This window comes from Salmo trutta, chromosome 15 (assembly GCF_901001165.1).
Source record: "Salmo trutta chromosome 15, fSalTru1.1, whole genome shotgun sequence".
Taxonomy (NCBI): Eukaryota; Metazoa; Chordata; class Actinopteri; order Salmoniformes; family Salmonidae; genus Salmo; species Salmo trutta.
The window spans coordinates 54,689,472-54,705,191 of NC_042971.1; the positions used below are offsets into that span (position 1 = coordinate 54,689,472).

General features: G+C 45.5%; 1 protein-coding gene across 3 annotated transcripts in view; it reads right to left on the bottom strand.

Moving 5' to 3' along the window:
• Nucleotides 1-15,720, bottom strand: part of LOC115149369 (contactin-associated protein-like 4) — a 203,596-nt gene that overhangs the window by 15,532 nt on the left and 172,344 nt on the right. For 2 of the 3 annotated variants that reach the window (XM_029692183.1, XM_029692182.1), the window contains exons 18-19: nucleotides 12,106-12,345; nucleotides 2,893-3,117 (exon numbers count right to left, since the gene is read on the bottom strand). In XM_029692183.1, coding sequence (XP_029548043.1) covers nucleotides 2,893-3,117; nucleotides 12,106-12,345 — 465 coding nt within the window. The remainder of the gene's footprint in view (nucleotides 1-2,892; nucleotides 3,118-12,105; nucleotides 12,346-15,720) is intronic. The other variant, XM_029692184.1, reaches the window with a different exon arrangement.

Sequence of the window (15,720 nt, forward strand, 5' to 3'; positions counted from 1 at the left end):
TGTTTTTTCGTACTGTTCCTACCATTGTCAGCTTCCTCGAGGAGCTCCTGTCCCAGCTTTTGCGAAGTAAAAAAGTTATTGCATGTAATGTTGTGGCCACGGAGTCCCTGTCACGTCCAGGACAACCTGCAGCCCTCGGTTCTTCTCAGTGGCTCCTACATCTGGCTTCCCTGTTCTTTACTGACTTGCCTAGTTAAATAAAGGTTAATTTTAAAAAATATAAAAAAAATACACTTGCAAGTTCCACGCATATGAGGAAGCAGCATCACAGGCAGCCCAGATCTTGATTCCATATTTTCCGGGTTTAAACAGTTTGTACTGCCTGAAGGGGCAGCGGCCCCTAAATGGCATAAGCTGCTCATCAACAGTAACGTTGGGCCCAGGGTTGTAAAACAGGGGAAGGCGGTCCACCCACTTGTCCCATGCCGACCTGATTGCAGCTAGCTTGTCTCTCTGCCGCCGAGCTGGTCTGGTGTCTCGGTTATCGAAGCAGATAATGCTGGAAATAATGTGGAAGTTTTCCAGAGACATTGTTGCATGGAAAAGTTCTGTGCCAGTTTCTGCATCCCGCAGGGTTTCTGTGGATTCCCCATTGGATCTGAAAACACCAGCAAGGATAAGAACCCCAAAGTATGCATGTAAATGAGTTTGGTCCATCTCCTTCTATTTCTCTCCAAAAACACACCTTCCCTCCAAATTAGTGCAGTCCAGAATTATTTTCTGGATGGTGCCTGGGATGAACAGTTCAAAAGAAGACTTTATGTCCTGCACATTAGTAACCGCCATCCGCGTCGGCCCTGGTTGCATCCTTATCACATTGGCAGCCATGCGGGGTGGCTCACTCCTTGGCTCAGGCAGACCATTCAATTTCACAATTTTTTTACTTCCATATTTCTCCTCCTGCAGGCTGTTGATGAGCTGGTTGGTGACGGGCTGGTCCTGGGGCTGGCTGAGGGTCAATCTCATCCTCTTCTTCCAGCTCACTGTCAGACTCCGAATTTACAAGGACATTAGCTTCTCTCTCTGCAAAAAATTCTAAGGCCCTCTGAGTAGAGATTATTTTTGCCGTACTGATTGATTGTTGTAAGGAGCCACACATGCAAAGCTATTTATTTTTGGTGTCCCTCCCCCAATTTGCACCTGGCTGGGCACCTGGCTGAAATAATGTATTGTAATAACATTGTGCAGGTTCCTGCAAGACATTGTGTAGTTTCACACATTACAAAGGGTAAAGAGTTCGAGAAAAGCGGCAGACGGGCAGGGAGACAGACAGGTTCTTGGTGCTATGTTGAAACAGCAGGGCCAGGGTGGAGGAAGACAGACTGAAGGCACACAGCAAACCTTTGTTTCATTTTTACTTGTTTTCACCTACACACACACTTTTATACACTTTTATTACCCTTGGGTCCAGTGGACCCGAACATCACATACGTGTGTAGTGGGGTGCAAAAAATGTGTTATTTTACATGTTCTTCACAGAAAATGAGCCAAGGCCAATGAGTCTCAGGTAGAAAAAATAATGAATTGTGTAATTTTTATTTTAGTAAACATTGAAAATGGGTCCCACAGACCCGAACACCACACAAGGGTTAAAGGAATTTACTGTGTAGCTGGAGATACTAGTAGTAGCCTAGCTACCAGGCATAATATATTCATTTTATATTCAAACTCTCTTCATTAATATCACATCTAACACAGAACAAACAGAATATCCAAATCAAATCAAAAAGAGGTGGCAAGTTGATAAACTGTCCCTTTGTATTTAGATATGTTGACTATATTTATATCAAGAAAGACATATTTTGCACTTTCTTACTCTTACTGAGATATCTTGCATGTGCTCTCTTAGAACAACTGACAATGTCACACATGTTACTGAGCATGAATTAAGAGGCAGTGGTGTCTGACAAGCCTGGTGTCTACAGGGATTTGGAGACTCAAATTAATCCAAATGAATCTGCTAGTGGAGGAAAATGAGCGGCGATATGAGGACCTGCTCAGTTCAGCAGCTGTTTCTAACCGTGCTCTCTCTATCTCCCCCCTCTCTCTTCCCCATCCCCCCTCTTTCTATCTCCCCCCTCTCTCCCAACCCTCTTCACCCCACCCCCCTCTCTCCTCTCTCGCACTCTCTCCCAACCCACTCCCCACCCTCCTCTCTCCATCTCTCCATCTCCCCCTCTCTCCCAACCCTCTTCCCCCCACCCCCCTCTATCTCCTCCCTCACTCCCCAAACCCTCTCCCCACCCCCCCTCTCTCCATCTCCCCCTCTTTCCCAAACCTCTTCCCCCACCCCTCTCCATCTCCTCCCCCTCTCTCCCAACCCTCTTCCCCCCACCCTCCTCCATATCTCCTCCCTCTCTCTCCCCCAACACCCCCCCCCTCGCCTTCACTTAGTCATTGCTAATAACCTTTCTAAATGTAGTAATACGACATAACTAATATCACAGGTTGGATTTTGAAATCACTCCGCCTCTTACCGTTCCTATTGAGCAACACAGCCAGGTACTCTCTATAGTAGGAGCTGACGTAGAGGAGCAGCGCCTCTTACTCCGCCTCTTACCGTTCCTATTGAGCAGCACAGCCAGGTACTCTCTATAGTAGGAGCTGACGTAGAGGAGCAGCGCCTCTTACTCCGCCTCTTACCGTTCCTATTGAGCAGCACAGCCAGGTACTCTCTATAGTAGGAGCTGACGTAGAGGAGCAGCGCCTCTTACTCCGCCTCTTACCGTTCCTATTGAGCAGCACAGCCAGGTACTCTCTATAGTAGGAGCTGACGTAGAGGAGCAGCGCCTCTTACTCCGCCTCTTACCGTTCCTATTGAGCAGCACAGCCAGGTACTCTCTATAGTAGGAGCTGACGTAGAGGAGCAGCGCCTCTTACTCCGCCTCTTACCGTTCCTATTGAGAAGCACAGCCAGGTACTCTCTATAGTAGGAGCTGACGTAGAGGAGCAGCGCCGGGCTCTGGGTGCTACGGAAGCTGAATGACACGTTCTCTCCCCGTAGCTTGAGGTCAGAGTAAATGGAGGAGGACTGGGTGCTGGTGTTCCTGTTCAGCTCATATGGCTCCTTGAATGTGTACTGGACCGATGTCCCGGGTTTGAAGTCAGCCGAGACCTCTGGAGGACAAGGAAGTAAAGGGGGGGGGGGGGGGGGGGTTGGTTTCTGGGTTGAATATAATGGTGTTTCTGTGACTCTTATGTGGATGATGTTAAAAATACTTGGTGGTCAGATGAGATTAATAAGGAGTATCCAAACGATGCACTTGATGAATTTATGAAATTGCTTCTTCCAAGTATTGATAAACATGCACCTGTTAAGAAACTGACTGTTTGAACTTTTAAGGATCCATGGATTGATGAGGAATTTTAAAACTGTATGGTTGAAAGAGATGGGGCAAAAGGAGTGGCTAATAAGTCTGGCTGCACATCTGACTGTCTAACTTACTGCAAATTGAGAAATTATGTAACTAAACTCAACAAAAAGAAGAAGAAACTGTAACCTTTTCTATTTGTACCAATGACCTGCCACTGGCATTATACAAAGCATGTATGTCCATGTATGCTGATAGGTTTGGATTTCTGAACTTTAAATCGTTATTAATCATTAGTTGTAATAGAGAAATGATGGGTGCCATAGCCAAGGAACTACACCAGAGGTTAATAGTTATCTGTAGGAGGAAAGTATATATATATTTTATTTTTTTATTTCACCTTTATTTAACCAGGTAAGCTAATTGAGAACAAGTTCTCATTTACAACTGTGACCTGGCCAAGATAAAGCAAAGCAGTGTGACACAAGACCAACAGAGTTACACATGGAATAAACAAGCGTACAGTCAATAACACAATAGAAAAAAAGTCTATATACAGTGTGTGCAAATGGCGTGAGGAGGTAAGGCAATAAATAGGCCATAGTAACGAAGTAATTACAGTTGGGCAAATAACACTGGAGTGATAAATAGCAGATGATGATGTGCAAGTAGAAATACTGGTGTGCAAAAGAGCAGAAAAGTATATAAAAACAATATGGGGATGAGATAGGTAGATTGGGTGGGCTATTTACAGATGGGCTATGTGCAGCTGCAGCGATCGGTTAGCTGCTCAGATAGCTGATGTTTAAAGTTAGTGAGGGAAATATAAGTCTCCAGCTTCAGCGATTTTTGCAACTCGTTCCAGTCATTGGCAGCAGAGAACTGGAAGGAAAGGCAGCCAAAGGAGGTGTTGGCTTTGGGGATGACCAGTGAGATATACCTGCTGGAGCGTGTGCTACGGGTGGGTGTTGTTAACGTGACCAGTGAGCTGAGATAAGGCGGAGCTTTACCTAGCATAGACTTATTGATGACCTGGAGCCAGTGGGTCTGGCAACTAATATATAGCGGGGGCCAACCGACTAGAGCATACAGGTTGCAGTGGTGGATGGTATAAGGGGCTTTGGTGACAAAACGGATGGCACTGTGATAGACTACATCCAGTTTGCTGAGTAGAGTATTGGAAGCTATTTTGACCTGCCAGTATTCGCTGCTCTGGCACCCCAATGGTGGAACAAGCTCCCTCACGACGCCAGGACAGCGGAGTCAATCACCACCTTCCGGAGACACCTGAAACCCCACCTCTTTAAGGAATACCTGGGATAGGATAAAGTAATCCTTCTAACCCCCCCCCCAAAAAAATATAATATAGATGTACTATTGTAAAGTGGTTGTTCCACTGGATATCATAAGGTGAATGAACCAATTTGTAAGTCGCGTCTGCTAAATGACGTAAATGTAAATGTTGTAAATGACATTGCCGGAGCCGAGGATCGGTAGGATAGTCAGTTTTACGAGGGTATGTTTGGTGGCGTGAGTGAAGGAGGCTTTGTTGCGAAATAGGAAGCCAATTCTAGATTTCATTTTGGATTGGAGATGTTTAATATGAGTCTGGAAGAAGAGTTTACAGTCTAGCCAGACACCTAGGTATTTGTAGTTGTCCACATATTCTAAGTCAGAACCGTCCAGAGTAGTGATGCTAGTCGGGTGGGCGGGTGCGGGCAGCGAACGGTTGAAAAGCATGCATTTGGATTTACTAGCCTTTAAGAGCAGTTGGAGGCCACGGAAGGAGTGTTGTATGGCATTGAAGCTCATCTGGAGGTTAGTTAACACAGTGTCCAAAGAAGGGCCAGATGTATACAGAATGGTGTCGTCTGCGTAGAGGTGGATCAGAGAATCACCCGCAGCATGAGCGACATCGTTCAAATATACAGAGAAAAGAGTCGTCCCGAGAATTGAACCCTGTGGTACCCCCATAGAGACTGCCAGAGGTCCGGACAACAGGCCCTCCGATTTGACACACTGAACTCTGTCTGAGAAGTAGTTGGTGAACCAGGCGAGGCAGTCATTTGAGAAACCATGGCTGTTGAGTCTGCCGATAAGAATACGGTGATTGACTGAGTCGAAAGCCTTGGCCAGGTCGATGAAGACGGCTGCACAGTACTGTCTTTTATGGTTGGCGGTTATGATATCGTTTAGTACCTTGAGCGTGGCTGAGGTGCACCCGTGAGCAGCTCGGAAACCGGATTGCACAGCGGAGAAGGTACGGAGGGATTCGAAATGGTCAGTGATCTGTTTATTAACTTGGCTTTCGAAGACTTTAGAAAGGCAGGGCAGGATGGATATAGGTCTATAACAGTTTGGGTCTAGAGTGTCACCCCCTTTGAAGAGGGGGATGACTGCAGCAGTTTTCAAATCTTTAGGGATCTCGGACGATACGAAAGAAAGGTTGAACATACTGGTAATAGGGGTTGCAACAATGGCGGCGGATAATTTTAGAAAGAGAGGGTCCAGATTGTCTAGCCCAGCTGATTTGTATGGGTCCAGGTTTTGCAGCTCTTTCAGAACATCTGCTATCTGGATTTGGGTGAAGGAGAAGCTGGGGAGGCTTGGGCAAGTAGCTGCGGGGGGTGCGGAGCTGTTGGCCGGTGCTGGGGTAGCCAGGAGGAAAGCATGGCCAGCCGTAGAGAAATGCTTACTGAAATTCTCGATTTTCGTGGATTTATTGGTGGTGACAGTGTTACCTAGCCTCAGTGCAGTGGGCAGCTGGGAGGAGGTGCTCTTATTCTCCATGGACTTTACAGTGTCCAAAAACCTTTTGGAGTTAGAGCTATAGGATTCAAATTTCTGTTTGAAACAGCTAGCCTTCGCTTTCATGACTGACTGTGTGTATTGGTTCCTGACTTCCCTCAAAAGTTGCATATCGCGGGGACTATTCGATGCTAGTGCAGTCTGCCACAGGATGTTTTTGTGCTGGTCGAGGACAGTCAGGTCTGAAGTGAACCAAGGGCTATATCTGTTCTTAGTTCTACATTTTTTGAAAGGGGCATGCTTATTTAAGATGGTGAGAAAATAACTTTTAAAGAAGTTATTTTCTCAGGCATCCTCGACTGATGGGATGAGGTCAATATCCTTCCAGGATACCCGGGCCAGGTCGATTAGAATGGCTTTCTCACAGAAGTGTTTTAGGGTGCGTTTGACAGTGATGATGGGTGGTCGTTTGACCGCGGGCCCATTAGCGGATGCAGGCAATGAGGCAGTGATCGCTGAGATCCTGATTGAAAACAGCAGAGGTGTATTTGGAGGGCAAGTTTGTCAGGGTAAGGGTGCCCATGTTTATGGATTTAGGGTTGTACCTGGTGGGTTCCTTGATAATTTGTGTGAGATTGAGGGCATCTAGCTTAGATTGTAGGACTGCCGGTGTGTTAAGTATATCCCAGTTTAGGTCACCTAACAGAACGAACTCTGAAGATAGATGGGGGCAAGCAATTCACATATGGTGTCCAGGGCACAGCTGGGAGCTGAGGGGGGTCTATAACAGTGAGAGACTTATTTCTGGAGATTCATTTTTAAAATTAGAAGCTCAAACTGTTTGGGCATTGACCTGGAAAGTATGACAGAACTTTGCAGGCTATCTCTGCAGTAGATTGCAACTCCTCCCCCTTTGGCAGTTCTATCTTGACAGAAAATGTTGTAGTTGCGTATGGAAATCTCAGAATCTTTGGTGGCCTTCCTAAGCCAGGATTCAGACACGGCAAGGATATCAGGGTTGGAAGAGTGTGCTAAAGCATTGAGTAAAACAAACTTAAGGAGGCTTCTGATGTTAACATGCATGAAACCAAGGCTTTTTCGGTTACAGAAGTCAACAAATGAGAGTGCCTGGGGACACGCAGGGCCTGGGTTAACCTCCACGTCACCCGAGGAACAGAGGAGGAGTAGGATGAGGGTACGGCTAAAGGCTATTAAAACTGGTTGTCTAGTGCGTTGGGGACAGAGAATAAAAGGAGCAGATTTCTGGGCATGGTAGAATAGATTCAGGGCATAATGTACAGACAGGGGTATTGTGGTGTGAGGGTACAGTGGAGATAAACCCAGGCACCGAGTGATGATAAGAGAGGTTGCATCTCTGTACAGGATAGTTATGCTGTGTGAGGTCACCACATGTGTGGGACGTGGGACAAAGGAGGTATCTGAGGCATGTTGAGTGGGATTAGGGGCTCCGCAGTAAACTAGCTAGGCATAAAGCAATCACAGGTGTTGATTGGGAGAGCTAGTTAAGGCAACAACGGGTAAGACAACAACAACAGGTAAAATGGCGATGAATGGGCAGAGAGGGTCGGTTAACTACACACAGGGCCTGAGTTGGGGCCGACAGATAAACAAAATGGAGTAGCGTGATTAATGAACCGTCCAGCAGGCATCAGCTATGTAGCCAAGTGATCATAGGGTCCAGTGAACAGCAATAGATGGAACAGGGAAGCCGCGCAATAGTCGTTACTACGCTAGAACGCGGGAGACACAGCGTTTAAAGTTAGCAGGCTGGGGTAAGTAGAAGTGTCTGCTCCGACGTCCGGCAAAGGCCAGTTGAGGGCACAGCGGTTGGAGTTAAGTCGGCGGACCAGTCGTGGTGGTACGGCGGGGCGCCGTGTCGACAAAGGGTCCAGACCAGATGGTGAAAGAGGTAATTGTAGTTGTAGTAATTTCATTTGTTAGCCGGGAGATGCACCTGGCTCGCGGCTAACTGGTGCTAGCTTCGGGGCCGGGGAATTAGCCACTTTAGCCACTCGGTGGCAGCTAGCTAGCTGTGATGATTAGGAGTAATGCTCCAGGGTTTACGGCAGGAATCTGGCGTTGTAGTGGAGAAAACAGTCCGATGCTGGCAAGTATTATCCTGGCAAAAAAAATGGCTGGTGTCTGTGCAGAAGGAAAGGCCGCTAGCAGTGGCTAACAATGGCTAGCAATGGCTAAAATAGCTAGTAGCTAATTAGCTGGTTAGCTTCTGATGGCTAGTCTCTGATGGAGGTTCTGGCTATTTGGTCTAAAAAATAGCGGATCCGTGTCACATTGGGTGAGGCGGGTTACCGGAAGGTATATTTAATTATAAAAATGGAAAAGAGATTGAAAATACATTGAAATATATACAAAAAAGATGAAAAATGCAAAAGTGCACGAGAGGACGGCAAACCACGTCTGCACTGCTACGCCATCTTGGATTTAAAATCCCCCATATGGTGGGGGCAATTAAGTTTGGAATGTACTGAATGTAGGGAAAGTGATCACGTGGCAGGCATTGATAAGGGGAGAGAGCCATGGATTAGTGATGAAGGGGGTCGAGGTCAGGTCAGGTCACGTTAAGGGAGAAAGAAAAGTTTATGGCCCGTATCACTTAGTGTCCTGACTAGCAGTAATGATGCAATGTTTGTTCAGATGGTAGGAGGAGAATCAGCCTAAGAGAAAGGGTTAAATATCAGTGCTTGTGTGAAAATGTCTTTGTCTAATGCAGCTGTATTGATCCTCTGGGAAGAATAAACTTGGTTTGAGCTTTCAGTGTCCGTCGAGTTTTTACTCTAAGAATTAGAACCTAACAATGCTGATGATTCAACCATACATGCATCAGCGAAGACAGCTAATGAAGTCACTGACATCTTTTCACAGTCCCCAGGTCCAGAACAAATTCAAGGAAACGTACAGTATTATTTAGCCAAGAGTGCATGGAACCCCCTTCCATCTTATATAGCACAAGTGAACCGCAAACCTGGTTTCAAAAACAAATAAAGCAACACTTCACGGCACAACACCTCTCCCCTTGTGACCTACTTGTGTGTATGTACTGACATGTACAGTATCAGTCAAAAGTTTGGACACCTACTCATTCAAGTGTTTTTCTTTATTTATACTATTTTCTAAATTGTAGAATAATAGTGAAGACATCAAAACCATGAAATAACACATATGGAATCATGTAGTAACCAAAGTGTTAAACAAATCAAAATATATTTATATTTTAGATTCTTCAAAGTAGCCACCCTTCGCCTTGATGACAGCTTTGCACACTCTTGGCATTCTCTGAACCAGCTTCATGAGAAATGCTTTTTCAACAGTCTTGAAGGAGTTCCCACATATGCGGAGCACTTGTTGGCTGCTTTTCCTTCACTCTGTGGTCCAACTCATCCCAAACCATCTCAATTGGATTGAGGTCGTGTGATTGTGGAGGCCAGGTCATCTGGTGCAGCACTCCATCACTGTCCTTGGTCAAATAGCCCTTACACAGCCTGGAGGTGTGTTTTGGGTCATTATCCTGTTGAAAAACAAATGATAGTGCCACTAAGTGCAAACCAGATGGGATGGTGTATTGCTGCCAAATGCTGTGGTAGCAATGCTGGTTAAGTGTGCTTTGAATTCTAAATAAATCACAGTGTCACCAGCAAAGCACCCCCACACCATCAACCTCCTCCTCCATGCTTCACGGTGGGAACAATTCCCAGAGATCATCCGTTCACCTACTCTACGTCTTACAAAGACATGGCGGTTGGAACCAAAAATCTCAAATTTGGACTCATCAAACCAATGGACAGATTTATACCGGTCTAATGTCCATTGCTCGTGTTTCTTGGCCCAATCAAGTCTTTCTTATTGGTGTCCTTTAGTTTTGGAGCAATTTGACCATGATTCATGCAGTCTCCTCTGAACAGTTGATGTTGGGATGTGTCTGTTACTTGAACCCTGTGAAGTATTTATTTTGGCTGCAATCTGAGGTGCAGTTAACTCTAATGAACCTATTGTGTACAGCTGAGGTAACTGCTTAGATTTGTTTAACAATTTTTGGTTACTACATGATTCCATATGTCTTATTTCATCATTTTGAAATCTTCACTATTATTCTACAATGTAGAATAATGTGTCCTTGGTTGCAACACTCACTACCGAGTTCCAACCTGCCTCTGGAAGCAACTACAGCACAACAACTGTTAGTCTGGTTCTTCATGAAATGGGTTTCCATGGCCGAGCAGCCACACAGAGGCCTAAGATCACTATGCGCAATGCTAAGTGTCGGATGGAGTGGTGTAAAGCTCGCCGTCATTGGACTCTGGAGCAGTGGAAACACGTTCTCTGGAGTGATGAATTACGCTTCAACATCTGGCAGTCTGGTTGACCAATCTGCCACAATGGATAGTAACAACTGTAAAGTTTGGTGGAGGAGGAATAATGGTCTGGGGCAGATTGTCATGGTTCGAGCTAGGCCCCTTAGTTCCAGTGAAGGGAAATCTTAACGCTACAGCATATAATGACATTCTAGACAATTCTGTGCTTCCAACTTTGTGGCAACAGTTTAGGGACGGCCCTTTTCGGTTTCAGCATGACAATGCCACTGAGCACACAGCGATGTCCATAAAGAAATGGTTTGTTGAGATGGTGTGGAAGAACTTGACTGGCCTGCACAGAGCCCTGACCTCAACTCCCTCGGACACCTTTGTGATGAACTGGAACGCCGACAGCGAACCAGGCCTAATCGCCCAACATCGTTGGCAGAAGCAAGTCCCTGCAGCAATGTTCTAACATCTAGTGGAAAGCATACCCAGATGAGTAGAGACCGTTTTAGCAGCAAACTGCATACGCCCATGATTTTGGAATGAGATGTTTGATGAGCAGGTTTGATGTTTGATGAGCACTACTTTTGGCTATGTAGTGTAAGTAACCACATTGTGGGCCTATTACAATGCATACATCATGACATTTGACGAATATCGTCTTTGTTAGAAGAGATTTGTTGAATGTGCGCAAGTCTGCTCAATGGAACCTCTGTATTCCGTTGTCTCCTTTACCACATCTACTGTGTCAGTCAGCACCGCCACCATAACTACTGACCGCTTCTACCAGGAAGTGGTCCAAGTCATTCTTATTAATTATTTAACACATCCAATTTTCCAGCCTGCGTCATACAGTTGACCTGCTGATGGCGATGACTCAGAGACATCAAAAGGTGTACAGAAAACACTCCTATATTATTAAGCTCTTGATGTAGCTCACACAGCTGGTAAGTGCATGTTAAGTCGTGTTTTAACTCAAGCTCGCTAAGAGGGTCCTCTGAAATAATATGGATTCTTCACCTTTTGATCGTCATCGTTTAATATGTAAAACATTCTAAATTGCTGTTCTGGAAAGATTTGGACCCTCTAGAGCATTTCAGACGGTTGCTAGGATACCTTTTTACCAAAGAATGTGTTTTTTTATGATTGTGTTTTGCTTTTCGTGTACAGTTGTGTATAATAACGTGCTGTCTTATTGTGTATGTTAATGTGTAGTTTAACGTGTTTATTGTATTTTGATGTGTATTGTGGTGCTATACAGGGCTCATCTGGAAAAGAGACCTTGGTCTCTGCATTGACTCCCTGTCAAAACAAAGGTTAAATAAAATGCCCACTCCTTGGTAGGAAGCTACTAAGGGTCAAAATCAAATGACTACAAAAAATGTAGCTATAAATATGTTCTGTAGAGCTAACCGTATGTTAGCCTTACAATAAAGGAATTAAAAACAGTAGGCTAAACCTCATTAGTTTAATATTGTTTTATATATATCACATTTTTATTTAACCTTTATTTGACTAGGCAAGTCAGTTAAGATACTGTAACCATGAACATGTTTTAGAATGGATTGTAGTGTAATAACATATGAACATGTCCTCTGGTGTTGTGTTGACTGCATCAACATGAACGTCACATCCTCTCACGTGGCTGATGAGATGATCACCAGAACCTCAGAGCTTAGAGGTTGATGTGATGCTCATGGTCTATTTACCTCTCTGGCAGAAGGGGCCTGCGTAGGCTGAGAGGCCACAGTCGCAGGAGAAGCCGTTGTACATCTCCACGCACCTCCCTTGGTTCTGGCACAGCTCCCCGTAGCTGCTGCAGTGTCCCGGGCAGCCCGGCCTCACCCCGGGCGTGATCTTAGCCCTCTCCTCCAGGTCTAGTGTCCTCCCGTTCAGCTGCAGCGAGCGGATACACCCCAGGAAGCCTTTCATTCTGGAGGCTGTGCCACCTGTCAACACCCAATACAGCACACAGTAAAAACCCATTGTTCCTGTTTCTCTATCTGAAATTCCAAGTCTAGTGGATAAGTAAGATCACCTATAGTGTATGTACAGTACATACACACTTCTGTACCTCCTGCCAACACACAAAGCAAAGCAGCCAACCGCTTTGTTCCCGTTTCTTTATGCTACTTTCTCTATTTCTTCATAGTCTGTGTGACGGGGCACGTACCAGAGCTATGTGACACGACACCTGGCCGCCCTGTTACAGGGCACGTACTAGAGCTATTTGACACAACACCTGGCCGCCCTGTGACGGGGCACGTACCAGAGCTACGTGACACAACACCTGGCCTCCCTATTACGGGGCACGTACCAGAGCTATGTGACACAACACCTGGCCGCCCTGTGACGGGGCACGTACCAGAGCTACGTGACATAACACCTGGCCGCCCTGTGACGGGGCACGTACCAGAGCTACATGACACAACACCTGGCCGCCCTGTGACGGGGCACGTACCAGAGCTACATGACACAACACCTGGCCGCCCTGTGACGGGGCACGTACCAGAGCTACGTGACACAACACCTGGCCGCCCTGTGACGGGGCACGTACCAGAGCTATTTGACACAACACCTGGCCGCCCTGTTACGGGCCACGTACCAGAGCTATTTGACACAACACCTGGCCGCCCTGTTACGGGGCACGTACTAGAGCTATGTGACACAACACCTGTCCGCCCTGTTACGGGGCACGTACCAGAGCTATTTGTCACGTCAGCTGGCCGCCCTGTTACGGGGCACGTACCAGAGCTATTTGACACAACACCTGGCCGCCCTGTTACGGGGCACGTACCAGAGCTATTTGACACAACACCTGGCCGCCCTGTTACGGGGCACGTACCAGAGCTATTTGACACGTCACCTGGCCGCCCTGTTACGGGGCACGTACCAGAGCTATGTGACACAACACCTGGCCGCCCTGTTACGGGGCACGTACTAGAGCTATTTGACACGTCACCCAGCCGCCCGCCCGCCTGCCGCTCCCGAGAACATAACTTTGTCAACACTTTTTGAAAAGTACATAAACCATTTAAACTACGACTGGGGGATGAAAACAAAGTTGTGGGTGGAAAACACATTCAGAGAGCTGACTTTTATCAGCTGCCTGTCTGTTGCCACTGCTCTGGCTGCTAACCTCCCTCTCCTCCTTGTCTTTTCTTTCTCTTCTCTGGCATCTCCCCATACTTCAGAGCTGGCAGTTCAGATTGTTCTTGGAGTTCAGGCAGGGCTTTTCACAACAAAGAATCAATGAGCCTCTCCCCCTGCAAAGCAAGACTCTCTGGGTCTGTCTGTGAGTTCTCTTCGAACTGAAAAACGTTCTTTTTTTAAAACATTTTTTACAAAGCAGTAACACAATGTTGAAGCATGTCTTAGGCAGGCTGTCAAATCTTTAGTCAAATATAATGTAAGAAATAATGTCACTTTCTCATTGTAGACTAACTGATGCTGCAACTGAAAAACATTTTAAGCAAAGAAACCCTACAAAAAAGAATAATATTTACCCAGTTGAGTCAACTAAGAACAAATTCTTAATTACAATGACGGCCTGGCAAGTGTGCTACATTGTTAAAGCATTTTTTAGGTATGTGTCAAATCAAATATTATTGAGTTGGAATAAACTGTAATTTGGTCATCGCAGAACGGACTTTGGGTAACTGCCCGATGGGATATAATCACATTTGGGTAATTGTGCATCAGAATGAGGTCATGATTCTGGTGTACTGGAATGGTGACCCGAGGCAAATCAGACAGACAAAGAGACAAAGAGAGAGAGAGACAGAGACACACAGAGAGAGAGAGAGACACAGAGACACAGAGAGAGACACAGAGAGACAGAGAGACAGAGAGACAGAGACAGAGAGAGACAGAGAGAGACAGAGAGAGACACAGAGAGACAGAGACAGAGACAGAGACAGAGACAGAGACAGAGGAAATAAACCTCAGGGGGCAGTCGGTGTATTTAAACCAAATACAGGTCAGTTCTAAACTCGCAGCCCCAGCGAGATCCCAGAATATTTACAAAAATATTTCAGAAAATATACTACAGTTTAACATTTGTGCATTGAATATTTTGTAAAGTTCATATTTCAGTAATCCTATAACATAAAGTGAGTTGAATGCTTTGTAAGGTATACTTGAAAGCCACAGTATCAACAAACAAGCAACAGGTAAAATAACGGAAACACTTGAGTAAATGAGGGATACAAAGTATATTGAAAGCAGGTGCTTCCACACAGGTGTGGTTTCTGAGTTAATAAGCAATTCATATCCCATAATGCTTAGAGTCATATATAAAAATGCATTATTTTGGCCATTATTTTGGCTAAAATGTCTATGCCCCCATAGGATGACAATGCCCCCATCCACAGGGCACGAGTAGTCACTGACTGGTTTGATGAGCATGAAAACAATGTAAAACATATGCCATGGCCGTCTCAGTCACCAGTAGGGATGCGAGCAGACCACTCTCTGCTAAAAAAAGTACTTTAAAGTTTGTTAAATACCGTGACTTACCAAGACATTTAGTGGAAAGAAAACATATTCTGCAAGGAATCAACTCCTAAGAGTCTGTATTTTTAGAACAGAGGAGACTGATTAGTTGCAATACATAAGAGAACCCAAAGACTCACATCTTTCATAGAGAGCTAGTGAGGGACGGAGGGGAGGGGCACAGTATAGGCAGGTCGGCTGTCAGGCAGAGAGAGTTCGAACCGTGCACTAGGCCTATCTATCGGAATTAAAAGCTGTATCTTGCAATGGAATGCTGTATTTCAAAATGTATTGGCTTGCAATGTCTCGCAACTTCAGTAAAGTTGGGCCTATCTATCATCAATGAATAGGCTAGGATATTCTACATGCAACAGAATGAAGACCGAACACACACTTGCATCATTAGCGAAGAGAAAGAGCAGGAGAGCCAGCTGAACTGTGATTTATTTTGTAGCGAAAAAAAAACATTGTTTTTCCATTACAGATTTTTCTTAAAGTTAAGGATACCAAATTCGCTACACCCCTCATCACCAGATCTCAAAAAAATGTAACACAGATTCTGGAGCGGCGACTGAGACAGTGTTTTCCACCACCATCAACAAAACACCAAATTATGGAATTTCTTGTGGAAGAATGGTATTGCATCCCTCCAATAGAGTTCCAGACACGTGTAGAATCTATGCTAGGGTGCATTAAAAGTGTTCTAGCTCATGGTGCCCAACGCCTTATTAAGACACTTTATGTTGCTGTTGCCTTCATTTTGGCAGTCAGGCTAACTGTAGAGCTAACTGTAGATGGTGTGTTCATCTACTGGCATGCCGATGTGTGCG